Source organism: Macaca fascicularis, chromosome 1, assembly GCF_037993035.2.
Source record: "Macaca fascicularis isolate 582-1 chromosome 1, T2T-MFA8v1.1".
Classification (NCBI taxonomy): domain Eukaryota; kingdom Metazoa; phylum Chordata; class Mammalia; order Primates; family Cercopithecidae; genus Macaca; species Macaca fascicularis.
This window is the reverse complement of record NC_088375.1, coordinates 125,966,015-125,993,591: the sequence shown is the minus strand read 5'-3', so window position 1 is coordinate 125,993,591 and position 27,577 is coordinate 125,966,015. Positions and strand designations below refer to the sequence as shown.

Here is a 27,577-nt window from a genome sequence, read left to right as displayed (position 1 = left end):
AACTATAGATAAAGATAGATATAGATATAGATATAGATATAGAGATGGATATAGATATATCCAACAATATTCTCTGAGAAGCGTTCCAGGCCCTATTCTTTCCAATATATGGGAAAACTAAAAACAACAAAATAGCATCAGGTTTGCAAGACTTTCCAAGATACACGGTCACACATGTTTTCAGGGGATATGTACAAATGATTTTGATCTCTTGATATCTTGAAAAGAGCTCTTGTGGGACCAGAATGATATTCGTAAGTGACAAGTATGAAACGAGTGTTCAGTGACATTAAAAAAACAAATCAACCTACACATAGAGGAAGAGCTATGGACATAGGGATGTGAAACTGGTCTTAAGTGTAATGAAAAGCCAAGATGCTGCCCCAGTAAGATAAAATAAATGAACATAACAATGGGATGCAGCAAGAGGAATAATGATCCAGGAGAGAAAATATTTTCTAAAAATGAATCATTCATTCACTTTTCAGTAGCTACAAAAAAAAAATGCAGAAGACCCAGGGGATATCATGGCAGTCTAAGTCTGATATCTTTCACATGTGGAAAAGCCTTAGGATCTGATTCAACTTAGAGAAGGTAGAGTGATTTTGTGACTACCACCAAGAAAATACAAGCTTTTGGGAAACTACCTCTACCTTGATGATTTTATACACACAAGAGATGAGCAATGAGGAACATGCTTAGATGTATTGGGAAAGAGGTGGGCCTGTAGCATTGTCACAAGGGTGCACTAACACTGAGAGTGACTGCTGAAGAAATGGTCCCCATCAGTGACCCTCAGGTAAGATCAGGGCCCTAGTGTTTCAGCACAGGCTGGGCAATTGGAATGCAGGGCTCCTAAGATTCCACGACACCCCCACCTTCGAATTCTGTTATTGCAACTGCAGACCGTTACCTGGCACGCTGGCTGCTACCTCCCTCACTCTTGTCAGAGTTGGAGCTATAGGCAGGGCCTTCAACTCTGAGCTCAGGCAGCCTGGACCCTGTTTTTGTGGTTAAGGACTCTAAAGTGTTGTGGGTGTTGATCAAGTTTCTCTCAACTGTAAGTTAACAATTCCAGTTATTGTCATCTCTCAGTCCTAATGACACCTAACTGATTTCACTAGTTTTTGACCCATCATGTGTTTGGGTTTCTTCTCCCCAGTCCCTGGCTCTACCTCTTCTGCCACAAACGTCAGCATGGTGGTATCTGCCGACCCTTTGTCCCGCGAGAGGGCAGAGATGAACATCCTAGAAATCAACAAGGAATTGCGCTCCCAGCTGGCAGAGAGCAATCAGCAGTTCCGAGACCTCAAAGAGAAATTCCTTATAACTCAAGCTACTGCCTACTCCCTGGCCAACCAGCTGAAGAAATACAGTAAGTTCTATAGATTCACCATCACAAAAGTGAGGACCGATCACCTGTCTTCTCTCTGAGAAATTGAACGGTCTCTTCTTCAAAATTAATGTCATCCTTCCCATACTTCTAGGACAATAGAAGTGGGTATTTTAACCTCATTTTGTTAAACATGGAAAACAGAGGCACAAAGTAGTTAGCAACTTTTCCACATTTGCAGTCTGGTGTGAGGTGAGAGGAGAGTTAAAATCCAACATATTGACTGCTGACACAGGCACAGAACCACCTGTTCTTCTCAGCAAGAGGCTAAATCATGTTTATGAGAATCCTCTCTGTACCATGTAAGATGCTGCAGACAGGTAACATCTAGTCTGTTGGTCTAAACATCTGGGACTAATGAACTTCCATTCACTTCAGACTTCTTTGAGGCCTAGTAGCCAAAGCTCTATTCTGGGCACCCTGGGGGAAACATAGTGACAGTACACAGCACCTGCACTAAGGAGTTTAAAGAGGAGATTGCTTCTAATAGTAACTGTGGCAGCCATTAAGTGACAGCATCAAGAGCAGGGAGTACCATGGTGAGAGGGAAGTCCTGCTTCCTGGGGCACAGGCTCTTATTCCTAAAGAGGAACAAAGCTGGCACATAAGACATTGTGGAGGTAGCAGTGTCGTGTGCAGAGCAGGGACCCTGGGCTCCTGGGCTCCATCCAAGTTGCCTATCTTCTCGGTGCCTAAGTTTCCTCATCTGTTCATTGGGTACTATAATAATATGTACCTCAGAAAAGTGCTGCAATGACTTAACATTATCTATTTCTTCTAAATCTTGGGAAAGTGTCCCAAGATTCAGAGTCAGACCTCAGGGGCTGTGAATTCTGACTCTGCCTTGTTCCAGGTGGATCATCTTGTCCAGTTACTTGATATGCCCTTGAGTTTTTTTCTCCCCATCTCTAAGTTGGAGAGTATCAGTTGCTAGAATGTTGGGAGGTTGATAAATAAAGATGTGGAAATGCCCGCCTGGAGCCTGGTACTGGGGCTGCTTTCGTCCTTGGGATGGATGCTGCTGCCTGCCCTGTCAGTAGTGATCCCAGCAGCATGTCCAGCCTTGCACTGAGGCAGGTGTGTCTGTCTTTTCTCAGAGTGTGAAGAGTACAAAGACATCATAGACTCTGTGCTGAGGGATGAACTGCAGTTCGTGGAGAAGCTGGCAGAGAAGCTCAGGCAAGCTGAGGAGCTCGGGTGAGTAGGCCCCGTTGGGGGCAGGCAGATGGGCAGTGGTGTGAATCTCTGAAGTGCAGCAACTCAGCTGGGAGAACTAAGAGCTAAGCTGGGCCAGGACAAGGGCAGGCATTTACATGGCAGGCACATGTCACACAAACATTTATAAAACAGAGAACAGTCATGTTAGTAAGTTATGGGTTGCAGTTGTTTCTTGAACCTTGTTTTCTCTTTTTAAAACAAGGCATTGTTGAGGTGAAATTTGCATAACCAAAGTTAATTAAAAGAAAGTGAACCACCCAGCAGCATTTAGCACACTCAAATGGTGTGTGATCACCACCCCATTTACTCTTAGTTAGAATCACCTCCTGACTGACTGCCGCATGTCATTTGTTCAATCAATCTTGCCTTCTTTTTTTTTTTTTTTTTTTTTTTTGAGACGGAGTCTCGCTTTGTCGCCCAGGCTGGAGTGCAGTGGCCGGATCTCAGCTCACTGCAAGCTCCGCCTCCCGGGTTCACGCCATTCTCCTGCCTCAGCCTCCTGAGTAGCTGGGACTACAGGCGCCCACCACCTCGCCCGGCTAGTTTTTTGTATTTTTTAGTAGAGACGGGGTTTCACCATATTAGCCAGGATGGTCTCGATCTCCTGACCTCGTGATCCGCCCGTCTCGGCCTCCCAAAGTGCTGGGATTACAGGCAATCTTGCCTTCTTAACCCTGTCATTTTTTTCTTCCTACATCTTTCAAATCCACCCCATTTGCACCTGGTCACATTTCTATGCGTGGCTTTAGTTCAAGTCACTGCAAGACGCACTGTGTGAATTTCCATATAGAAATGTCCATGGCCAAAGTGAGGAACTGAAAGGATATCCATTTGGAACTGATCTAGGAAGACACCAGCTTTTGTTTACAGAAAAGAAAGATGAATGGAACATCATCAAGGATCTTACAGGAGCACTCTCTTATGTAGAGGAACCCTTTAAAAATATATACATATGTATAACTTAAATATATATATATATTGTTAATATTGTATTTTTCTCCGTGACAAAGACATTTCCCCAAATATGTGCTGACCTTCTGCTTGGAAAGCTCCTTGAGGACATTCTCACAGAAACCTCTGTTGCAGTATTAGAACTGATCACTCATCCCATACCGTTATTAAATGTTCTCTACTATCTCACCTTAGGCAATATAAAGCCCTGGTTCACTCTCAGGCACGAGAGCTGACCCAGTTACGGGAGAAGTTACAGGAAGGGAGAGATGCCTCCCGTTCACTGAATCAGCATTTCAAGGCCCTCCTCACTCCTGATGACCTTGACAAGTTCCAGGGTCAGGACCTCCGAGAGCAGCTGGCTGAGGGGCGCCGGCTGGCAGAGCGCCTTCTCCACAAGCTCAGTCCAGGTGAGGTGGCCACAGGCCCTGATAACACACAGCTCTAGGCTTATGAAAGTCCCCAGACCTCTATACCTCCACAATGACAATTTTATGGGTAGAGTATCTTTCCAGTAAATATCTGTGGCCATGACATGATCAGGACTTCCTGAGTAGGAATAGAGATGGGAAACCCATGGGGTTGGAGGTCACAGTATTGCAAATGTCTCCTCCTTTCTTGATGGAACGTGGTCTTTGGAGCAAGAGGCAGCATTCGTCCAGTTTTAAAGGACTGGAAGGAGGCTGTGACAGGAGGCAGCTTGTTAGAGTGAAAAGAGACCCAGACTAAGAATGAAGGTTCCCAGGCTCTATCTTCAGCAATGTCTTTAGCAACTGTGCCCAAATGATTAATTTATCCTTCCTGGGTTTCTGTCTCTAAATCTGTAAAGGCAAACAAATTGTCTCTGGCATTCAAATGTGGGAACACTTATGACTCTATTTCACATGAGATAAAGCCCCTCGCTGTGTGCTGTTGGAGAAGGCTCTTGAAGTGCTGGCATTTGGTAGTAGGAAGTGGTTGAGGCTGGAGCACTCCCCATGGAGACAGTGTCCCTGGATAACACAGTATAAGCCACTTGGGGGGCCCATGAAGTCCCTGATGTACGGAGTATTGTGGGACAAGGCTGTTTGTCCTGTTCTAAGAGAAAGATACAGGTTCTAAATGCGAGCTGTGACAGGACACACAGCCTGTGCCTGGGAATCACATCTGTGGGAGGACTGGGGAGACAGCTGCTGAAGTTCAGAGAGAGGCTGGACAAGCCTGCAGTGATGTGAAGAGGAAAAAGTCTTTTCAATATTTGGCCACATCTTGATGGTGACCCCCAAGATCAGAAACGATTGCGTTATGGATCAGGAAACCATTCCAGGGCATTTTGTTAGAGATAAAACATGAGAGCTTTCAGTACAGTGCAGACCCATATATATAGATGTTCATGTGTCCATGCACATAGGGCTCACTGTGCTTGCATAGGTGAAGTGGGAAATATCTGAATGGACACTTCTGTATTTGCAGAAACTGATGAAGATGAGGATGAAGATGAGAAAGATGCGGAGGTTGAGAAAGTACAGGAATCACCTGCTCCCAGGTAACACTGAATAATCAGGAGCAGGTAATGGGTGGTAAAATATGAAAAGGGTCTCAGAAAGAACACAAGTCGGGTGAAGGTAGTTACAGATTCCAGATGCAGGATAAGAAAGCTGCAGAGTCCACTGATTCCATGCATTCACCCAACAGGAACTAGCCCTGTTAACATGCTTGTCCACTGTCTTCATGGTACGCGTAAGCATGACCCTAGATGAACACACAGCCCAAGGGACTTCCTGCACACATAGATGAGACCTGTTCTCCCCTGCAGTGAAAGCCAGGAGGAGGCGCAAAGCTGCTTTCTACATGGCGGACTTTATGTTCTTTTACGGAAAGATAAACAACAGAGAGGCAACAAGCAGAGGAATTAGGAAGTACCTAGCAAAGTTGAACACAAAGAAAAGCACCTAGACAAAAAGTTTACATTTCATGGCACAATATATAAATTAAAAAAAAAATTAGAAGCCACACCATCTCTGGAGTCTACAATGGCTCAAACACCTGCAATCCCGTGGTCACCATATGTTAACTACAACCCAGCTTAGACACACCATGTGGCAGCTGTTTTTAGTCTCTGTGTGTGCTCTCAAGACTGTACCACACAGAGAGAGCCGAGTCTCCTTCCTCAGCTCCTATCTACCCAGTGCAATGATCTCTAGTTGCTGTTTCCTCTCTGATTTTCTCTGCTCTGTTGCAGAGAGGAGAGGATTGTCTGTTCCTTCTTAAAGGGAAACTCCCCTTTGCTTTCTGAGACCACTCTCTTATGCCTCCTGTCAAAACCAGTAGGACTTCCTGGGGTCCTATGTCTTTTGGTTTAATTTTCTGTCATTTCTATCCCACCAGGCTCATCAGGGAGGTGCAGATGGCTGAAGGAAAGGAAGTCCCTCAGGACTCACTGGAGGAATGTGCTGTCACTTGTTCAAATAGTCACGACCCATCTGACTCCAACCAGCCTCACAGGAGCACCAAAATCACATCTGAGGAAGACAAAGTCGACTCTGCTCTGGTTGTAGAGAATGAACCCTCTCATGATGAAGAGAAGGAAGCTCTAAACATTCTCCCAGGTAGCCTCTCTATTCTTTGTCCCTCCTGCCTCTGTCTAGGCTGAGGAAGATCAATTCTGAGGACAGGCTGCATACATACATATTGGTTTGATTTACATACTAAGACAGAGCTGGGTGCAGTGGCTCATGGCTGTAATCCCAGCACTTTGCAAGGCCTAGGTGGGTGGGTCACTTAAATTCAGGAGTTCAAGACCAGCTTGGGAAATGTGGTGAAACCCACCTTTACACAGAATATGAAAAATTAGCCAGGCATGGTGGTGCGTGCCTGTCATTGCAACTACCCGGGCGGCTGACAGGGGAGTCACCTGAACCGAGGAGGTAGAGGCTGCAATGAGCCATAATTGCACCACTGCACTCCAGCCTGAGTGACAGACAGAGACTCTGTAACAATTAAAAAAAAAAAAGAAAGAGAGAAAGAAAGGAAGAAAGAAAGGCAGAGAGAGAGAAAGAAAGAAAGAAAAAGAGAGAAAGGAAGGAAGGAAGGAAGGAAGGAAGGAAGGAAGGAAGGAAGGAAGGAAGGAAGGAAGGAAGGAAGGAAGAAAGAAAGAAAGAAAGAAAGAAAGAAAGAAAGAAAGAAAGAAAGAAAGAAAGAAAGAAAGAAAGAAAGAAAGAAGAAAGGAAAGAAAGAAAAGAAAGAGAAAGAAAGAAAGAAATGAAGAAATAAATGGATAAAAGTAAAGAAAGAAACTATGAGGGAATATTGCACACAGCCATCCAAGGGTCAGAGAACTTTCCTCTACTCCTTGTCCCATGGCATGACTTTGTCTTCCTGGCCCCAATGTCAGCATGTTGGACCACAGGCAGGTGTGACAAAGTCATAGCCATCTGTGTACAGGAGGTAGCTGTCAGGTCTCCTGGCTCGGTTCCTATGTCTCTTGTCACATGCAATAATTATTTGTGTCCTTGAACAATGTACCTGGAGTTTCTATGCCTGTCACAGGCCACTGGCAGTCTTGCCTGTGTATTTGGAGATGTTGTTTCTCTGGATTCACTGTTCTCAGCCCCAGACTTGGTCTCCTTTAAATCAGCTTGTCTCAGCTAAGCAGTCACCTTGAAAGCAGGATATAAACACTGCTACCTTTATCTTGCTTAGAAGTTTCCCTAAATAAGGCTGGGCCCTAAGTTCATCACCCCATGAGTGGCCAGTGTTTCTGTGTAGCACCACACTCTTTTTTCTGCAAGGGTTGTTGGAATTTATCCATCAGTTCAGTCTCCTATATAAATTTCTTGAACCGTTCATTGACCATGATATATGATAAGATAAATCAGTATTGCAACAACACTTCTGGAGAGTAGTTAGGGCCTTTTTGAATTCTTGTGAGAAAAGTTTGTTTAACTGTCGGCACAGACTTATGTCAGAGGAGAGGTGATTATGATCTACCACATGAGGGAGATTTTGCTCCATGGGTATGGAAAGAAGGCTTATCGACTTCTGACAAGACTTAATGTAGGGCGCCTTAGAACCTTCCTGTCAAAATGTCACATTCTTACACTGAGGATATTTATGTTCTTGTGCCTTGACGGGGCACTGATTTCTTCTTGTGAAGTGTGATTTCCTTACTGTGACCTGCTCTTCTGAATTTGTTTACAGAAAATCAAAATGATCATGAGGAAGAACAGGGGAAAGCGCCAGTGCCCCCCAGGTAACTGTGGATTTGTGGGCTGTTGGTTCAGTAGTGACACCTGGACACCACGGATCCAGGGAAAATAGGAAGTGATGAACAGAATTGTCTCATCCATTCATCCAACTGCAAATTACCCCTTTCACAATGTTATCTTCTTTATTGTGGTACTTGAATAGGTTTCAATTTCTTAATCCATCTCAAGCATGGGAACCGACAATCAGTTGAGCCAGGTGAACTGACTAAACTCAGGGATTTCCTGATCTCACCTGTGGTCTCCCATGTGGTTAATCCAGAGTAAGATGCATATCTGCTTTCTGAATGTTTTGTGTCAGCATGTTGGCAACTACTTAGTTTGCAAGACAGAAAATTTAAAAAAAAAATTTCATATGATATCAAAATATTGAAAAAGGGGGACCTTAAAAACAGCAGCTGTGAGTCTGGAATGCCTCAAGAGCTCTGTTCACGTGGATGCTGCATGTAAATATCAACGCCATTTGTGTGAAGGAAGTGAAGCCCCGTGTTAGATCTCTCTGCTGCAAGTCATGCTGCTAGTTTACAGGGAGAGTCTGGGTCTCCTGCAGCAGCTCATTTGTCCCCCCTTTGCTTTCTGTGACCACTCCCTTTGTGTCCCATCAAATCACATGACATGCTGTGGTGCTGAGTCTGTCTTGATCTAATCGGCTGTCTTTCCTATCCTACCTGGCTCATCAGGAAGCTGCAGGATTCTGAAGAGAAGGGAATCCTGAAGGACTTACCAGAGGAATGTGTTTTTTCTCATTCTAGACACTGTGACATGTCCAACTCTTACCTGCATCATGAAGTCACTTTCTTGGCACTGGATGAAGAGAAAGTTTGCTCTGTTCAGGATGTTGCCAGGGATTACTCCAAATCCAAATGGGATGAAACCCCACTTGGCTTCCTAGGTAGGCTCCCTATTCTTTGCATCCCACAATCTGTCCATAATGACAGATTTCATACCTTCAGGAAGACGCAATGCTTACACACCGGTTAGAACCAGGCTCTAGGATTGAGTTTGAAGGAAGGCATCCTAGGAGTCAGAGTTGTGCTCCATCCTCGTCCAAAACCACATATTGTCCTTCATCTTTGCCCCATTGGCAAATCACTGTACCCAAGGTTGACCTGACAAATTCATACCCACCTCTGCAGCCTGGGTGCAGGATGTAACCACTAGTCCTCCTGATTTAGATTTAATCTGTCATCTCACATGAAATCTTCTAATTTTCCCTCCCAAACAACCTGAGTTTCTCTGCCTGTCCAAGGCCACTGGCAGCCTTATCTATATCCTTGGAGCTGTCATTACCCTCGTTCACTTCTCTCAGGCTAGACTCCCTCCCCTTTTAGCAGGCTTGTCTTAGCTAAGAGGTCTGTGAGTACCAGAACATGACACCACTATTAGATTTTGTATGTTTCTGAAAGGAGGCTGGGCCCTGGAACTCCCTGCCTCATGAAAGGCCAATGTATCCATGTTGCGTTAGAGATGCGTTTGATTTAATCTGTCCCTCTAAATGTACATTCTACAAAAACACCGAAAACAGCTTATCTGAAGGAAACATGCTGAATACTGCAGTAACCTGCTAGGAAGCATTTAAGTAGATCTCCAGGATCTGTTAGTAAATAGAATATGGTTAACATTTTGCTGTGACTCAGGACAGAAGGGACTGTGATGATGACCTGTCATATCAGGGAGATTTGCTCCATGGCTCAGGAAAGCAAACCTAGTGACTTCTCACAAGGCTCACCCTGAGGCCTCCTGGAAAATTTCTCTCACAATAGCCTGTTATCACACCGAGTATATTTATGCCCCTAGGTAGATTTGGACACAAGGTTGTGCATGTATGAATGGAATCAAGTTCATGTGACTGGTCTTCTCTTAATATACTTGCAGAAAAGCAAAATAACCTTGAAGAGGTGAAAGGAAAAGAAACAGTTGATCCCAGGTAATTAAAAAAAATCGGGGCTCTCAATTCAGGGTGACACCTGTGGAACTCATATCCCCAGAAAACCAGAAAGTCCTGAATATACCTAATTCATCCCTTCAGCCAACCAGAAATGATCCTTTCTAACCATGTTTTACATTTTCATTGTGATACTTGCATTGTTGGCCATTTCGTGTTAACTTCTCAGGTTCAGTACATAAAACCAGTTATCTTGTGAACAACTAATCAGTCCCAGAGATTTCTGTAAAGCAGCTATCTCTTCTCATGTTTTCAACCAGCCTGAGATTCATATCTGCTTTCTGCTGTTTTGCATTAACACAATGCTAAGCATTTCAAGGTAAGGAAATTAGGTAGAAAAAGATTATTATTATACCACATATAGTAATGAGAGAAGAAGGACTTGATGGCATGAGATTTCGGGGATATTATTATGCCTCAAAAGCTATGTTTAATTGGTCACTACACATAAAATTTAACACCATTTAAAAGAAAGGAATGAAGCCACCGTTATGGAACAGGATATTCAGTGAGTCACGACTGCACCATACAGAGACACTCAGTCTCCTTCCTCAGAAAATCGTGATCTGGCCACTTCGCTGAGTTCCTGTTGCTTCTCTCTCTCTCTTCTCTCTTTCCCTCTCTCTGTATTGCAACCCACCCCATGGCAACCACACTGTGACCCACCACAAAGAGGAGAATATTGAACTCTTTAATGGGCTGCCCCATTTGTTTCTGCCATCACTGCCTCCTGCCTCACGTGAAGGCAGCTGGGCGCTGAAACTCCTTGGATTAATCCTTACTCCTTCCTACCTTACAGGCTCAGCAGGGGACCGCTGAGGGGGGACAAGCGTGAAGTCCCCCAGGAGTCACTGGATGGATGTTGCTTGACTCCTTCCATCCTTCCTGACCTACCTCACTCCTACCGCCCTTATGGGAGCACTTCGTACTGTTTTGAAGAAATGCAAGTCAGCTTGGCTCTCGTAGACAGTGAGTACTCCATTGTGACCACAATAAATCTCCAATTGGTGTCCCAGGTAGACTCCGTAATCCTTGCACCCCTGGCTGGACTGAGACGCGTCATTGGGGTGGGCATGACTCACAGACACAGGATGATTTGCATCAGAATCAAAAATCAAGTTGGAAGCACAGACATGGGGTGGGTCAGTGAGCTTTGCTCTCTTCCTCATCTCAGACCAGGCCTGTGTCACCCTGGCCCACTGTCACGACATTGACAAATTCACACCAACCTACGCAGCACATGCCCAACAGGTATCTGTCAGGCCTCTTAATCTGAATAAGATTCGTCTTGCCAGCTAGTGTGTTCCTTACAAGTTTCTTTCCCCAGCCATGTCCTTTGAGATTCTATGCCTGCCCAAGGCCAGTGGCATCTTTGTCTACTTTTCGTTAAAGATATTACCTAGGTTTTAAAGAACCTAGCCTCATTCTCTGTGTCCTTGATGTTGGCCTGTTTTAGGTGAGCAGTACATTTGCTTTTGTTATGTGTCCAGAAACAAGACTGGGCCTTGTCACTCCTAGATGTCACGAAATGCCAATTTCCCTTTGTAGTACCAAAGATTCATTTTGATTCAAAGGTCTGTACGTTCTCTCCTTCATTCTAATTTCAGTGTCTAAACTCCTTGCCACCATGAACAATGTGGGTATTTGATGACTGAAGGCTGAATATTGCAGTTTTCCTTCTAGAAAGCTGATGAGGTGTTTGCCTTGAATTGGTGTGAAAAACTTGCATAACTATTTGCACAAAATCAGGACGGTTGATGTTGGGATAATGATCTACCAGAACAGGGAGATTTCATTCCTAGGCTCAGGGAAGAAAACCAAGGCATCTCTCTCATGACAGGGCCTCAGGCCTCCTGGAATGTTTCTCTCACACTGTCCTGTTCTCCCACTGAGGAAACTGATGTTCTTATGTTAGGACTGCACAGTGGGCTGTTTGTGTGTGTAGGAGAACCTGCTTAATGTGTCTGTCTCTGTCTGAATTTATTTGCAGAAATTGAAAAGGATCAAGAGGAGCTAGAAGATCAAGACCCACCGTGCCCCAGGTAACTCTGAGGAATCAGGGACAGTTAATACAGTGTTGATATCCGGAGTCTCGGATGCAGGGAAAATCAGAGTGTGCAGAATATACCTGCTCCATCTGTTCAGCCAGCCATGAAATAGCCATATTCATAAGGTTGACTCTTTTCATTGTACACCTGTATTTGTATTTCCTTCTTATTAATTCCTTTCAATTCTACTAATGGGCATTCAGTTGACTCTGTTGAACTGATCAGTCACAGACATTTTCTGCAGTCCCCTTTTCTGTCCTTTTTTATTAAAGTGGAGCTGCACACTTGATGTCTGCCTCTTTGGCATTACCATGTTTACAAGTATTTGACAGCAGGAAAGTTAATGAAAATAATGCATGTCATGCTACAATGTTGAGAACAAGAGATGTTGAGGATACAGGAACTCTGTGAAGACTCAAGAGTCTGTATTCATTTGGCCAATGATGCTAATTTCAATAAAATGTATGCAACAGTTTCCCACAGGGATCACTCCATTTCCTTCCTCCCCAGCTCATTTCCTGCCCAGTGCACTCAAAGCCTCTCACGCTCTGTCTCCTTCTCGAGACAGGGAAGGATGATTGTATCTCCCTGAGGAGACTGTACTTTGCTTCCTCTGGGCCTTCCTGAGGGCCTCCCTATAGAACCAGCTGGGCGCAGTGGTGTTGGTTCTCTCTGGCGTTTATCTTCTGTCTTCTTTACCCCAGGCTCAGCCAGGAGCTGCCAGAGGTGAAGGAGCAGGAAATCCCAGAGGACTCCGTGGATGAAGTTTACTTGACTCCTTCAGTTCACCGTGACCTGTCTGACTGTCACCAGCCTTATAGCAGCACCTTGTCCTCATTGGAGGATCAACTTGCCTGCTCTGCTTTGGATATAGCCTGTGAGTACTCCATCCTGGAGGTCACAAAGATCCACTGTCATCCCAGGCAGCCTCTGTATGTTTTGTTTCTGCAACTCGTGCAGCTCAGAGAGACCACCTCTGCAGGCAGGCCCTAGACACTGATCCTGTTTTGAATCTGGCTCTTGGGTCCAGTTTTAAGCACAGACATCCACTGGGTAGAACTTCCTCTTCTCCTGTCCCAAGTGACTCCTCTGTCACCTGGATCCTTCTCACAAGAGTAGGCTGTGGCTATCAAAACAGGCCAGAGAGGGGTGTGGTAAGGACTTATTGCAAAGTCTTGGCCACAGTAGCTTAGCTGAAGAAATTTATATAACAGACCTCCTTCTTTAAGATAGGGAAACTCTCTTTCCTGAAATTATGTTGCTAACTACATGCCCTTATCTCTTCTCTGGCCATCCAGATATGCTGGGAGTTTTTCCCGATTATTTGGAGGCCTGTTTCATGATTCCTGTGTCCTAAGCTAGATTCTCTTCTTCAGGGATCCCCAGCCCTGAGGCCATGGGTCATTATGGGTCCATGACCTGTTAGGAACTGGACCACAGAGCAGGAGGTGAGCGTTGGGAGAGCATTTCAGCCTGGATTCCACCTCCTGTCAGATCAGCAGGGGCATTAGATTCTCACATGAGCTCGAACCCTATTGTGAAGTGCACATGCCAGGAAACTGGATTGTGCTTTCCTTATGAGAATCTAATGCCTGATGATCTGTCACTGTCTCCCAGTGACTGTCACCCCCAGATGAGACCATCTAGTTGCAGGAAAACGAATTTAGGGCTCCCACTGATTCTACATTACGGTGAGTTGTATAATTGTTTCATTATATATTACAATGTAATATTTGTAGAAATAAAGTGCACAGTAAATGTAATGTGCCTGAATCATCCCAAAACCATCCCTCCTACCCTGGTCCCTGAAAAAATGTCTTCCATGAAACCAGACCCTGGTGCTAAAAAGGTTGGGGACTGCGGCTCTACTTCCTCCGAGGGGGTCTTCCCTCCACTGACGCAGTCCAGCATCCCTTCCTTTATGTGTGGCCAGGCTTGCATCCTCTGCAGAGCTCCAGTGGTTTTCTCCACGTGTGGGTTTTAGTTTCAATCAAGTTTTGGTCTCAGTGCTATATTCTCATGAAAACCATCGACAACTGGTGTCCCTCATGAGGTTCTGGCGTAACCGATGAGCAAAGCAGAGTGGTTCCTGTCCCCACGACGTCCAGAAAACCCTTCCTCTGAGCAAGTGCCCCTTGAGATAGCAGCTTCACAGGATGTGTAAAAACAAAATCCAATTTTCGTTTCTTCTTGCTCATTCTCTTTTTTATAACTTCAATTCTGGGAATTTGATGTGGATTGTTGGGGATTTTACCCATTACATTATCTTCTAGTAAGAGCAAGTAACTCTGTGATGTCCCTCAGTATATTGGATTATGTTGTAATGAAATTAGCAAAAATGCCAGGTGTGGTGATTCACATCTTTAATTCCAGAATGTTGGGAGGCCAAGGAGGTGGATCGCCTGAGCTCAGGAGTTTGAGACCAGCATGGGTAATGTGGTGAAACCCTGTCTCTACAAAAAAATTAGCAGGGCGTGGTGGTACACACCTGTAGTCCCAGCTTCTCGGGAGGCTGAGGTAGAAGAGTCACCTGAGCCTGGTTAGTTGAGGCTGCAGTGAGCCATGATTGCACCATTGCACTGCAGCCTCAGCAACAAAGTGAGACCCTGTGTCACACACACTCACACTCACACACACACAGGCACACACACAAAAAGAAAGAAACTAGCAACAAAGATGTTGGCCTCTATTCTATTTTGGTCAGTAAGTGCCTTTCTTACTGGGACCATCCCCTTTCCCATTTTGCATTTCTCCCTGAGTTTCAAAACAGCAAATGCTTTTCTAGAATCACAGTGATTCATGAAACAATTAAAATACACACTGACCTTGCACCTGCTGTATGTCCTGCCCCTTTGCAAGCAAGCTCTGTCCTGCTATAACCTGTTCAGGGCTCAAAGGACACTCCCAAGCAGGCAGTGGCATTTGCATATTAGAGCTGAGGGCACTGAGGCGTTTTTAAGAAAACTTAGAAAACCTTGCAGAGAACAAGGATGTGGAGAGGGGAGGAGAGACAGGAGCCCTACAGCAACGTGGATCCAGCCCTACAGGCCCCGTCCCCATCCTGAGCCCAACCTGGACTGGCGTGAGGTCATTGGAAGTCTTTTCTTAGTCCACTCAGAATGTGTGTTCCTCTCCCCGTGGAAATGGAAAGAATTTGTTTAAGGGGTGCCACCCGAACCCCACTGGAGCAGTGGGTAATGTGAGGATCGTGTCCTCTGTTGCCTTCCTAAGGAACCGCACATGCTGATCTGTGGCTCTTGTGGCCCCTGAATTTCCGGGAAGGGACTGGTCCCTCTCCTACATTGACTCTGTCTGCTGACACCCACTATATGGCAATAGGATGGATATGTGTGGGTAGAGGGTCAAACCATTATAGTCAATGGGAAACTCAAAGTGTCCCAGAACCCATAAAAGTTTGCCTCAGTTAGTGTTTGGTCTGTAGCCTCCCAGCCCCCTTTCTCGTGGTTCTTTCTCAAAGCCTCGCAGCTCTAACTCTTGGCCTGTTCTTACATCCCTGTGTGTGAAGAAAAACAGCTCCTCCTCTCCTGTGCTCTGAGGCCTCTCTAGAACTTTCCCTCTTGTCACAAGAAAGAGATGAATAACAACAGAATAATCGTGATGGTCTTGTTAGACAATCCAAAGCCCTCTGGGCTGAAGCAAAGGTTTTTCATTTCAGGGACACCCCAGCCTGGGACCCTGCTGTGTCAGCGTCCCCAGGCACAGACAGGAAAGGTGACGTCGCCTGCACTGACATGATGTCTGTCTGTGTGGCGTGGGTCACTGGGTGGCTTTACAGACAGCAGAGACATCAGGGATGGGTGTTCTGGGTGTCTTAACAAAGGGAAAACTCAGATTGTTTCTACTGAAGCGCCTTCTCCTTTCAGCTCCCACCAAGATGGCCTGTCCCCAAGGGACTTGGAGTGCAGACTTGAGCCACCACCTGTCAGAGGTGCAGGTTGCACATGCACAGCTGGAACCAAGCACCCTGGTGCCCAGTTGTCTGCGACTACAGCTGGATCAAGGGAATGGCTTGGCCAGGCGGAGCCTTTCCTCCACCACCTGCAGTTTCACAGCCAACACTGATTCTGGGAACCAATGGAACTTCCAAGGTAGGGAAGGAAACGGAGTCATGAAGCTCTAATCCAGGTGTTGGTGGTCACGGTGCTGTGGGTGCAGGAGAGAATGGGGCCTCCCATGCTTCCTCAGGGTCAAGCTGAAATTCACGATGCTACAACCCAGTGAGATGAGCAAAGGCCTGGGGCTTAGAACCAAATCTGCTGTCAGGTTCTGGGTTTGCCACTTTCTGCTTGTTGACTTTGGCCAAGGTTTTTGTCTTTTTGCTATTTACATCTCTGTTCCCTCATCTGAGATACCTGAAAAATAATATCTACCTGCAATCATTGTTGGGAATATTAATTATGATAATTTGCAAAGGGCCTGATTCCATAAGAATTGCCCAATAAACTTATGAATGGGTGTTATCTAATCCTTTTAAGATCTTTCAGCTCAATTTACACTTAGAAAGTGACTTCACGGATGATGTCTCCTCTGAGACAGAGCAGTTATGAAGATCTCTGCTTTCTAGGGCCCCTCTTCCTTTCCTTTCTCACACAGACTCGTCTGCCAGTTTTCGTCCTGTCCTTCCCCATCCCTCATGAAGCCAATTTTCCCCTATCAGGCACTTTCAGTAACAACCTATGAGGCACATTGAGTAACAGTGTAAATCCTGGGCCCACACTCAGTCTCCTGACATGTCCAGTTTCCTCTCCTTTTTTCCTGCTTTTTTTGAAATAAAAGGGCAACTTTCACATGGAAAGTGTTCACATCAGTGTTTTTTATGAAATTCCATTTAGTTTAAATTCTCCACTCATGTCCACGGCCATGTCCTCAGTTTCTGTCTCACAGGGATCCACTTTTGCTCAGATTTCCTTAAAACCCTGGGTCGTGTTCATTCTCACTCTCCGCCCCACTCAGTATCTCCTCCTGGAGCCCCTGGGGCTGCCTGGTGCTCATCTGTCAGGCGATGCCCTCGGCTGAGGAATGAGGGGACCCCTGTCCTCAGGAGGAGGGAGGGTTGCGTGAGATAACGAGCACCATCTGGGCCCAAGGAGAGGACACATGGAAGGCGCTCAGGGAGTGTCGGGGGATACGCAGTCCCTGACACGTCCCGGGATGACTTATTTAAACTGATTTCTTCCCACTGGACTCTCCTTTGCTTCTCTATGGATTCTCACACCCCCACCTCTGTGCCACATGGGCTGCCACCCTGCCAGGCCCTTCCATTCCCATCTCCTGTTTGAACACAGCTCTGATTTAACTTTGATTTTTGTAATCTCCGCTCTCCCCAAAGTATAGCCTACATACAGTGTTATTTCCTTGCCTTTGCCTTATCTACCTGGAAGCTACTTGTGTTTCTTAATCCTATGTTTCTTGAATATTTTTGTGAATTGGCAGTACCTTTGGCTCCTGGCAATCTTACCATTGCTCAGTAATGTAGGAAAGATCAAGAAAAAAGAAAATATTAAAGTGACTCTATTGGCTTCCCCTCACCCTTTGGACTTTCTTCTCCAAGGCCACTTTCCTGATTTGATGTCCTCTGGGTGGGAGAGAAAGTCACAGTAAGATCATGGGTGCCAGTGGATCCCATTGGCTGTGGTTTTATTTTCAGAGCTGGTTTTAGAGCCCTCCCTGGGGATGAAGAACCCTCCCCAGCTGGGAGGTGATGCACTTAAAGGCTCAGCAGAGAACACACAAGGGCGTCAAGTCATTGGCCAGATTCATGCCTCCAGTGTCCTGAAACCAAAGATCATCAAAAGAAAACTCCCACTCAGCAAGTGGAGACTGGCATGCAGATTCCCTGGCCTGCAAGCTTAGGGTGCAGAGGTAATCACATCTATGGCTGATAGCTGCACTCCTTATTTCTCTGTCTATGGTGACAGCTCATTCTCCCACTGCTTTTTCTCACCCGTTTGTTCTCTCCAACAGCTGCTCTAACCTATGTCTGTTCTTACCTGTGTGTCCCACGGGTTCCCACCCTGACAGGCCCTTTCTGTCCTCATGTCCTCTTTGCTCTCAGAACTCTGCTCTATTCCTTCTTCTAGTGTCTTGACTGTCCCTCTCATGGCCACAGGAGAGCCAGGCCTCCTTGTCCTCATCCAAGTGCGTAGTTTAAGCTGCTGAACACAGGAATATTTGCCTGGAATCACACTCTCTCTTGGGAAATTTACCTTTCCTCCCTTCGTTCCCAGCTCCATTGCCTCTTTCTGCAGAAATCATTGCTTTAGTACATCATTTACACATCGATTTTCCTCTTGAGTCTTCTTCTGAGCAACCCAACTAAGTCAAAACTTGATCATCACTTGTTCCTCTCAACGGGAAGTGTTAAAACTAAGCACAAAAAGCCCCACTTAGGAAACTAAATTAGAACCAGGGTCACAGGTGGGGGTTCCCCACTGGCCTGGAGTCAGGTTTGTCTTCAGCCCCAGATGTGCAGCTTAGTGCCAACGTGGGTGGGGTTGCCAGGGTCTCAGTGTTCTCACCTCATGGACTCACTTGAGCTGACGATAACTGGAGAACATTTATCACATTTTAAAGGGACATCACTCCGAAAGTACATGCAAAGGCAGGGCTTCAAAACTGCATACATCATGAGGTTCATCGTTCCAACCTCTCTCCTTTTTATTCTCATTTCCACTTCTACAAGTCCAGTGAAGGGTCTAAAATGCAAGTCTAAAATGCATCTTGAGGCCAGCGTATATGAGAGAGCATTTTATGAATTAACTTTGAGAAAAGTGACTCCAGGACCAGCTTTATGCATACACAAGATGACAGACAAGAATCTGTCTACAGGACAATGTTTGCTTTGGCCCAGCCCAATTGATAAGAGAGAGATTGAACTGAAATTGTCAGAGACAAGGCTACAATCCATGGAACCACTGGGAACAAAGCCAATCATGAGATAAATGGGGAAAGGGAAGAAAATGATGGGAAATTGGGCTGGTCCATTTAGTATCTCTAAATCCTGCTGCCATGTAATAAGCACCTGGTGAGATTTCAATTAAGATGAATCCCTTCAACTCACACCTCGGGATTCTCACTTACATGGCCTGGGGTGTGGTTTGAGCATCTGTAGTTTTAAAATGCTCCCATGTGACTCTAATATGTGGCTAAAGATGAGAAGGACCCGTGGCCTACTGTGACCTCAGGTTAGCGACATGGAAGTGTCGCATACGTGTGCCTATTCCACAAAAAAGGCTGAGTATCTATCAGCCTTTCATGGGATCTGTATTCTGCTCTCAGTAGTGCTGTTTGTAAAGCATCGAAAAAAATACAACAAGAAAAACAAGAAAATTAATAGATTAGACTTTTAGCTTCTGCTTGAAGCACACTTGCTCAGTTTTGAATAAAAGATAAGAAATAGTCATTATATTAACACCTAATGTAGAGAAATAATACCTCCCACATTACATATACTGGAATTTAGTATTTTCTTTTGCATTTTAAAAGAAAACTTCCAGTTTACATTTCTCCACACCATTTTATAGCCCACTCATGGAATCACCACTGCAATGTGAAAATTTTACTTTTGGTCAATTATTAACCTTCCACGAAATCCCCAAAGAGAACTCATTGGTCTCACTTTTCCTGAAGAGAATACAATAACAAAGTAAGACTGAAATTCTGCAGAAGATTGTGTATGAATCCTTCTTCATGCCTCTCTTCACACTGGCATAAAATATTAAAAACAAACCTTTCCCAAAATGTACTTGGGGAAAACAATAAATAGGATGGGAGACTGTAGTAAAACACAAACTAACCCTTTTCTCTTTCTGCTTCAGAGTTCTCTTGGTCTAGATACTGAGAATATTTCTAGAAATGCCTTAAGGTGGAATAAGATGTGGAATCAACTTCAGGGCATTAGGGAAAATAAGCTGGGCCATGGTTACAGTCCCCGCTCTCTCTTTACTAACTCCATTTTGAGTCTCTATTTAAATTCCCTTTTTTTCCTGATCCCCTTTGGACAAATACTTATAATTATATATATATTTTATTTTTTTAACCAACCAAAGAAGCGCAGCAACATCATATTTATTTCTAGAACCTTATTCCTGTCCTAGTCAAGGTGACCCAACCGCCTCTCATGACTGTTGAGACCTCCAGATTGGAGCCTTTCCTCTCGCTTTCTCCAGTCTTTATTGAAACAGCCTTAGTGGATAGATTCTAATTCTTGAGTTGTCAATAGCAAGTCATGTGCCCTTAGTTCAGTCTTACCCCTGTGGCATCACTACTCCTCTGTTGTAAAAGGTGGACCTGGACGTGTATGTTGTCTGAGGTTCCTGCTGCTTCTCATATCCAGGGTTCTTCCCATGGCCCTCCCGTTCCTCCCTAGAAAACTAGCACATGGAGTTGTAATGGGGTGGATTTCTCTGCAAAAGGTCCTCTCCTTCTGCTCCTCTCTGCTTCTTGACAGGCAGGATGGATGCTGAGTACATCCTCACTGGGAGGAAAAGTCATAACTCTGCTCCAGACAGAGGAGATCAGGAGGAAAGGGGCTGATGTTCCCCACTGCTCGTTGGGCATAGGTGGGGTCCTTATATCCTGCACCCCAGGCTGACTAGAAGTTCAGGGAAGTTCAGGAATGTTTTCTTCTCACTTGTGGATGGCGCTTCCCCCTTCAGCCAACCCACGGCCCACCCTTCAGCTCATCCTCCCAGCAGGAGATCAGTTTGCCCCTGAGATATCACTACTTAGCAACCCCTCCAGACTCAGCCACCAGGAGGACCTGACAAAAAATGCTCATTTGATTTTTTCTTTCTCTCCCCTACAGATACCAAATACTGCTGGAAGGATGCAAAGGGTGAAAGGATGTCACAAAAAGTAGCTTTTCCATTTGATGAAAACAACTAAAACAGCAAAGCAAGTTCAAGTCCAAACACAACCCTGCAGGGGTCCTTCACTGAGGATTGAATTTTAGACACAGAATACTCTTGATTATTTCAACCCACTATGCTCCTTTGATCTGAGAAGCCACAGTCCATCCCCCTCCAATTGTGATCAATACCTAGGGAGACCAATGCCCAGATGGACAAACAGCATTCACAGGCCTTAGCCCTGCTCCTCTCAGTTCCCACCGTGTAGAGAACAGGAGTCAGGAGTTGCTGGCAGGAGACAGCATGTCAGCCAGGACTCTGCCAGGGCAGAGTATGAACAATACCATGTTCCTGTTGAAAATGCTTAGCCTGAGTTTCATAGAAGGTAACCCTCAGACAACTGCAGAATGTAGAACATTGAACAGGACAACTGACCTGTCTCCTTCAAACAGTCCATGTCACCACCAAGAACACAACAAAAAGGAGAAGAGACATTTTGGGCTCAAAAAGAGTAAAAAGACTATGTAGCTTGTGCTTTTTTAGTCATTTTGAACCCAAAACATCTCTTCATCTTTTTATTGTTGTCATTGAAGGTGGTGACATGGACTTGTTTGTAGAGGACAGGTCAGCTGTCTGGCTCAATGGTCTACATTCTGAAGTTATCTGAAAATGTCCTCATGATTAAATTCAGCCTAACCATTTTGCCAGGAACACTGCAGAGTCCATGCTGTGAGCTTCCTACCTCAGTCCATCTGCAGGCAGAGAAGGCCCAGTGTGTCCATCCCCATTGTTGTGATACTAGGATGGTCACTTGCTAAAGGAGGGGACAAGCAGCTCTATCCCTTGTAAAGACACCTTGTTTATAATTAATTTGGAAAGTGGTTTGAAATAGTATAAACATCCTGTATTCTAACAATCTTCCTCTGACTATTTTATCACCAATTAATCACCCCTGCCTGTGTCAGTTACTATATTTATGTTTGTACATTGAAAATTTTCTATCTCAAAATCTTACTTTATCCTTGCTTTTGCTGTCATTCTTCATAATATAGAATATTCCCTGCCCAAATTTTAACTTTCATCCAAAATTAATTTTAATTTCTTTTCACTGGCATTCTGTTGTGAAAAACAATATTCTCTGCCCTAATTTTAACTTGCATCCAAAATTAATTTTAGTCCATCAGTTAAAAATGTTTAAGTTTTAAATCTGTTTCATTAAAACATTTTGCCTCTCACTCTGGACTATTGGATTTTTTACGTATAATGTTTTAAGCTTTTATTATTATGATTGATTTTGGTGGATATGAATTTAGATTAATAAAAACATTCTTATTTCCCTGTTTATATTCTAAACTCTTCCATGTTTTAGTCTATGTTTACTATATGTGGTAGATTGTTTTACTGGATTTCTTTGTTGATGTTATTTGTTTTCTTTTTTGTTTGTGTATGTGTGTGTGCTTTTTGTTTGTTATTTAGGAAGAGTTGTATAGCTCCCATTTAACAATGCACTGAACAGGTTTTGATGTCACTAATCCCCTTTTAACGTGACACATTTCTACTATTTGGTTTATACATTTTAAATTATTTCTTTCAACTTCAACTTTTTACCACTATGACAATCAAAGACATTATTTTCCTCTTCTCTAACCTCTTTACCTGCCATTTCTTATTTGTTATTTTAACCCAAACATAAAGTGACAGCCCATGTGACACCTTGGTTTTTGGTTGAGATCTACATTTAAATATGTTGATGCACATGAGCTATTCAAAAGTGTGTCCTAAGCATCACTCGTTGAGTGGAATTTATCCTTAACAGAGTCCTCATGAGGGAATCAGGTCTCACTGACTTTAACATACTTAATAATAAACTTTTCCCAATGTCTTGATACATGGATTGCATCACTGGATATAAGGTCCTTGGCAAAAATGATTTTTTCTTGGGATTTTAGGAAATATTGTCTGGCTTTGGGGAACAGGCATGTGTGCTCTCATTCTGGGATTGTATTTTGTTCAAGCAGGACCTTTAATTTCTGCCAGTTACTTCATTCATTCTCCTCACAAGTCTCCAGAGGATGCTTCCTTTGTCCAGGCCTCCCCATCTCCCAGCAATTCTGCCCTTCGAAGACTGGCCCCTCTGGTCGTCTGCACTGTGAAGCCCCTGCCTTTCAATACCCCAGTAGCAGGGTTCTGATCCACCAGGTCTCAGGCCTCATCTGTGTTTCTCCACACTCGCTTTCCGAGGAAGGTTTTACCTGTGTTTTGTCATTAACAGGCCCTCACTGCTGTGCTGGCCTCTATTTGCCTGGTGCTTCCTCTCCCTCTGCTGTTATGTGGCTCCCAGATCTGGCTAAATAAAATCACCTGGAGTCCCCAGAGTTCTCTAGCCCTGGTTGGGGGCAGGATTATGGGTGGTATTTTCAACTCTGTGTTAATCCCCAGGGCTTCGACGTGTATGTGGAGAAATTCAGCTATTATTCTATCCTACTTCTTCAAATGCAGAACTTCAATAGTATAAAAAAGGAGACAGAATCCTATACTAGAACATCCCCATAATCACTAGCCGACTTCAACAATTATCGTTGAATGGCTGAGCTTTACAAAATGCAATCCTTCCTACTTACCTAGGAAGTGTGTGTGTGTGTGTGTGTGTATACATATATATTTATATATGCATGTATATGTATATGGCATATACGTCTGTGTGTGTTTTGTGTGTCTGTGTTTGTGTTTGTGTTCATGTGTATGTATATAAACACAGTTTGGTCATGAGATTCTGGAGGCTGAAATTCCCAAGACGGAAAGGCAGATACCCAAGGAAGTATTTCCTTCTTATTGGGCCTTTTACATCTCCTCTGGCCTTTGGTTGATTGGATGAGGCCCACTCAGGGAAGGCAATCTGCTTTACATAGACTGCCTATTCCAGTGTTAATGTCATCCAGATCCCGCCTCCAGTACACACACAGAATAACATAGGAACAAATGTCGTGGCACCCTGGGGCTCAGTCACAGTGACACACACAATTAACTATCACACAAGTTCTTTGTCATATTAGTGATTTTCATATTTTTCTCCCAATCTGTAGCATGTCTTTTTATTCTGTGAATAGTGTCTTGTGCTGACCAAGAATTTTTAATTAGTATATAGTTGAATTGATCATATTTTCTTTAATCGTTTTGTTGATGTGATAACTAAGAATACTTAGCCTAACTCCACATCATGAAGATTTTCTCTTATGTTTTCTACTGTAAGTTCTCTAGTTTTGCAGTTTACATTTAGTACTGTAATTAATTTTGATTTAATTGTGATGCAAGTATGGAGATTTAAGTGGATTTTTAAAATCTTTTTTAGTTTTTTCCTTCAACTTTTATTTTAAGTTCAGGGGTACATGTGCAGGATGTGCAGGTTTGTTGCATAGGTAAACATGTGCCATGTGGTTTGCTGCACAGATCATCTCATCACCTAGCTATTAACCACAACATCTATTAGCTACTCTTCCTGATGCTCTCTCCCCCCTCAACCCCCACCCCTCACTTCTGACAGGCCCCAGTGTGTGTTGTTTCCCCCATGTGTCCATGTGTTCTCATCATTCAGCTACAACCTATAAGTGAGAACATGCGGTGTTTGATTTTCTGTTCTTGCATTTGTTTGCTGAGAATAATGGCTTCTAACTTCAACCATGTCCCTGCAAAAGACATGATCTCATTCATTTTTATGGCTGCTTAATATTCCATGGTGTATATGTACCACATTTTCTTTATCCAGTCTATCATGGATGGGCAATGAAAACCATAAACTCCAAATATCCCAGAAACATAGTGTATCCTAAGGACAAGAAACATGAAGAAAACTACACCAAGGAACACCATACTCAAATTGATCAAAACCAGTGATGAACAGAAAATTCTAAGAGGAATAAAAGGAGAAAAAGCACATTATATACAGAGGACTAAATGTAGGGATGACATTCGATTTCTTATCAGAACCACTACATACTAGAAGTCTGCAATAGCTTTAAATACTGAAAAAAAAAAACCCACAAGCCATCAAAACTGACATCTGAATAGACTTCTAAAACTAAAGAGATTGAATTAGCAATAAAAAAAAAATACATGCCAAGAAAAGCCTGGGCCTAGACAGGTTCACTGCTAAATCCTACCAAATATCTAAAGAAGAGTTAATATCAATTTTTCACAAACTCTTCCAAAAATAGAAGAGAGAACACTTCCCAGCTTATTCTATGAGGCCAGTATTACCCCAACACTCTAAGACATCACAAGAAAACTACAAATGAATATAGTCTTTAAATATAGACACAAAATCCTCAACAAAATATTAGCAAACTGAATCCAATAACATCTGCATAAATTATACATGATGACTAAGTGGGATTTATCCCAGGGATAGTAGGTTAGTTTAACATCTGAAAACCAATTAATGTAGTATCAGTAGAAAATAAACCAAAATTAATGTGATCATCTCAATAGATGTGGGAAAGACATATGACAAATTCAGTATTCTTTCAACAAACAAGGAATAGAAGCAAACTTCCACAACCTGAGAGAGGACATCTGTGAGAAATCTTCAGCTTACATCATGTTTAGTGGTGAAAGACCAAATGTTTTAACCTTTAGATTAGGAATAATACAAAGACATTCACTCTCACCACTTCTATTCAATGTTGTACTAGAGATAGTAGCCAGGACAATTAGGTAAGAGCATGAAATAAAAGTATCCAGATTGGAACAGAAGAAGTGAAACTACCTCTATTTGAAGATTATATGTTTTCATATGGAGAAAACCTCAAGGAATGTACTAAAATACTACTAGAATTAATAAGTTCTTCAGGGTTACAGGACATGAGATCACTACTTAACAATAAATTGTATTTCAGATTTTCAGATTAGGGATACTCAACTTATACACTTAAATCTCTGGAAAGTGAAATCATGAGTATTTTTTCCTCTGTGGTCTCCTATATTTTTCTATATGGTAAATATGTGCCAGTTTCATAATCAGAAATGAAATTACAAAGATCATTTAAAAATAGCAAAAGACCTGGACACATACACCCTCCCAAGACTAAACCAGGAAGAAGCTGAATCCCTGAATAGACCAATAACAGGCTCTGAAACTGAGGCAATAATAGCCTTCCAACCAAAAAAAGTCCAGGACCAGACGGATTCACAGCCGAATTCTACTAGAGGTACAAAGAGGAGCTGGTACCATTCCTTCTGAAACTATTCCAATCAATAGAAAAAGAGGGAATCCTCCCTAACTCATTTTATGAGGCCAGCGTCATACTGATACCAAAGCCTGGAAGAAACACAACAAAAAAATGAGGATTTTAGACCAATATCTCTGATGAACATTGATGCAAAAATCCTCAATAAAATACTAGCAAACTGAATCCAGCAGCACATCAAAAAGCTTATCCACCACGATCAAGTTGTATTTATGCCTGGGATGCAAGGCTAATTCAACATACGCAAATCAATAAATGTAATCTATCACATAAACAGAATCAAAGACAAAAACCACATGGTTATCTCAATAGATGCAGAAAACGCCTTCAACAAAATTTACAGCCCTTCAGGCTAAAAAATTATCAATAAACTAGGTATTGATGGGATGTATCTCAAAATAATAAGAGCTATTTATGACAAACCCCCAGCCAATATCATACTGAAGGGGCAAAAACTAAAAGCATTTCCTTTGAAAACTTGTACAAGACAGGGATGCCCTCTCTCACCACTCGTATTCAACATAGTGTTGGAAGTTCTAGACAGGACAATCAGACAGGAGAAAGAAATAAATGGTATTCAATTAGGAAAAGAGGAAGTCAAATTGTTCCTGTTTGCAGATGACATGATTGTATACTTAGAAAAACTCATTGTCTCAGCCCAAAATCTCCTTAAGCTGATAAGCAACTCGGGATACAAAATCAATGTGCAAAAATCACAAGTATTTCTATACACCAATAACAGACAAACAGAGAGCCAAATCATGAGTGAACTCCCATTCACAATAGCTACAAAGATAATAAAATATCTAGGAATCCAACTTTCAAGGGATGTGAAGGACCTCTTCAAGGAGAACTACAAACCACTGCTCAATGAAATAAAAGAGGACACAAACAAATGGAAGAACATTCCATGCTCACGGATGGAAAGAATCAATATTGTGAAAATGGCCACACTGCCCAAGGTAATTTATAGATTCAATGCCATCCCCATCAAGCTACCAATGACTTTCTTCACAGAATTGGAAAAAACTACTTTAAAGTTCATATGGAACCAAAAAAGAGCCTGCATTGCCAAGACAATCCTAAACCAAAAGAACAAAGCTGGAGGCATCACGCTGCCTGACTTCAAACTATACTACAAGGCAACAGTAACCAAAACAGTATGGTACTGGTGCAAACACAGAGATATAGACCTATGGAACAGAACAGAGTCCTCAGAAATAATACCACACATCTACAACCATCTGATCTTTGACAAACCTGACAAAAACAAGAAATGGGGAAAGGATTCCCTATGTAACAAATGATGCTGGGAAAACTGGCTAGCCATAAGTGGAAAGCTGAAACTGGCCACTTCCTTACACCTTATACAAAAATTAATTCAAGTGGATTAAAGACTTAAATGTTAGATCTAAAACCATAAAAATCCTAGAAAAAAAACCCAGGCAATACCATTGAGGACATAGGCATGGGCAAGGACTTCATGACTAAAACACCAAATGCATTGGTAACAAAAGCCAAAATTGACAAATGGGATCTAATCAAACTAAAGAGCTTCTGCACAGCAAAAGAAACTACCATCAGAGTGAACAGGCAACTTACAGAATGGGAGAAAATTTTTGCAATCTACTCATCTGACAAAGGGTTAATATCCAGAATCTACAA

General features: G+C 43.3%; 1 protein-coding gene and 1 long non-coding RNA gene across 3 annotated transcripts in view; one reads left to right on the top strand and one right to left on the bottom strand.

Annotated features, from left to right (window-relative positions):
- Positions 1–27,577, bottom strand: part of LOC107126858 (uncharacterized) — a 128,601-nt gene that overhangs the window by 17,502 nt on the left and 83,522 nt on the right. The window lies entirely within an intron of this gene.
- Positions 955–21,904, top strand: LOC135964431 (NBPF family member NBPF4-like). Of its 2 annotated transcripts, XR_010588371.1 has the most exons (16): positions 955–1,060; positions 1,163–1,375; positions 2,491–2,590; positions 3,758–3,972; positions 5,015–5,087; positions 5,939–6,150; positions 7,742–7,793; positions 8,559–8,698; positions 9,682–9,733; positions 10,551–10,720; positions 11,742–11,793; positions 12,504–12,676; positions 15,684–15,908; positions 17,468–17,682; positions 20,627–20,786; positions 21,553–21,904. XR_010588371.1 is itself a non-coding variant. In XM_065548651.1 (14 exons), the coding sequence occupies exons 1-14, from the start codon at positions 1,198–1,200 to the stop codon at positions 17,671–17,673; spliced, it is 1,935 nt and encodes a 644-aa protein (XP_065404723.1). In that variant the 5' UTR covers positions 1,171–1,197; the 3' UTR covers positions 17,674–17,899. The 2 variants fall into 2 exon arrangements, 1 of the variants encoding a protein (XP_065404723.1); XM_065548651.1 differs by lacking the exons at positions 955–1,060; positions 20,627–20,786; positions 21,553–21,904 and adding an exon at positions 7,982–8,069 and having other exon boundaries at positions 1,171–1,375; positions 7,742–7,792; positions 17,468–17,899.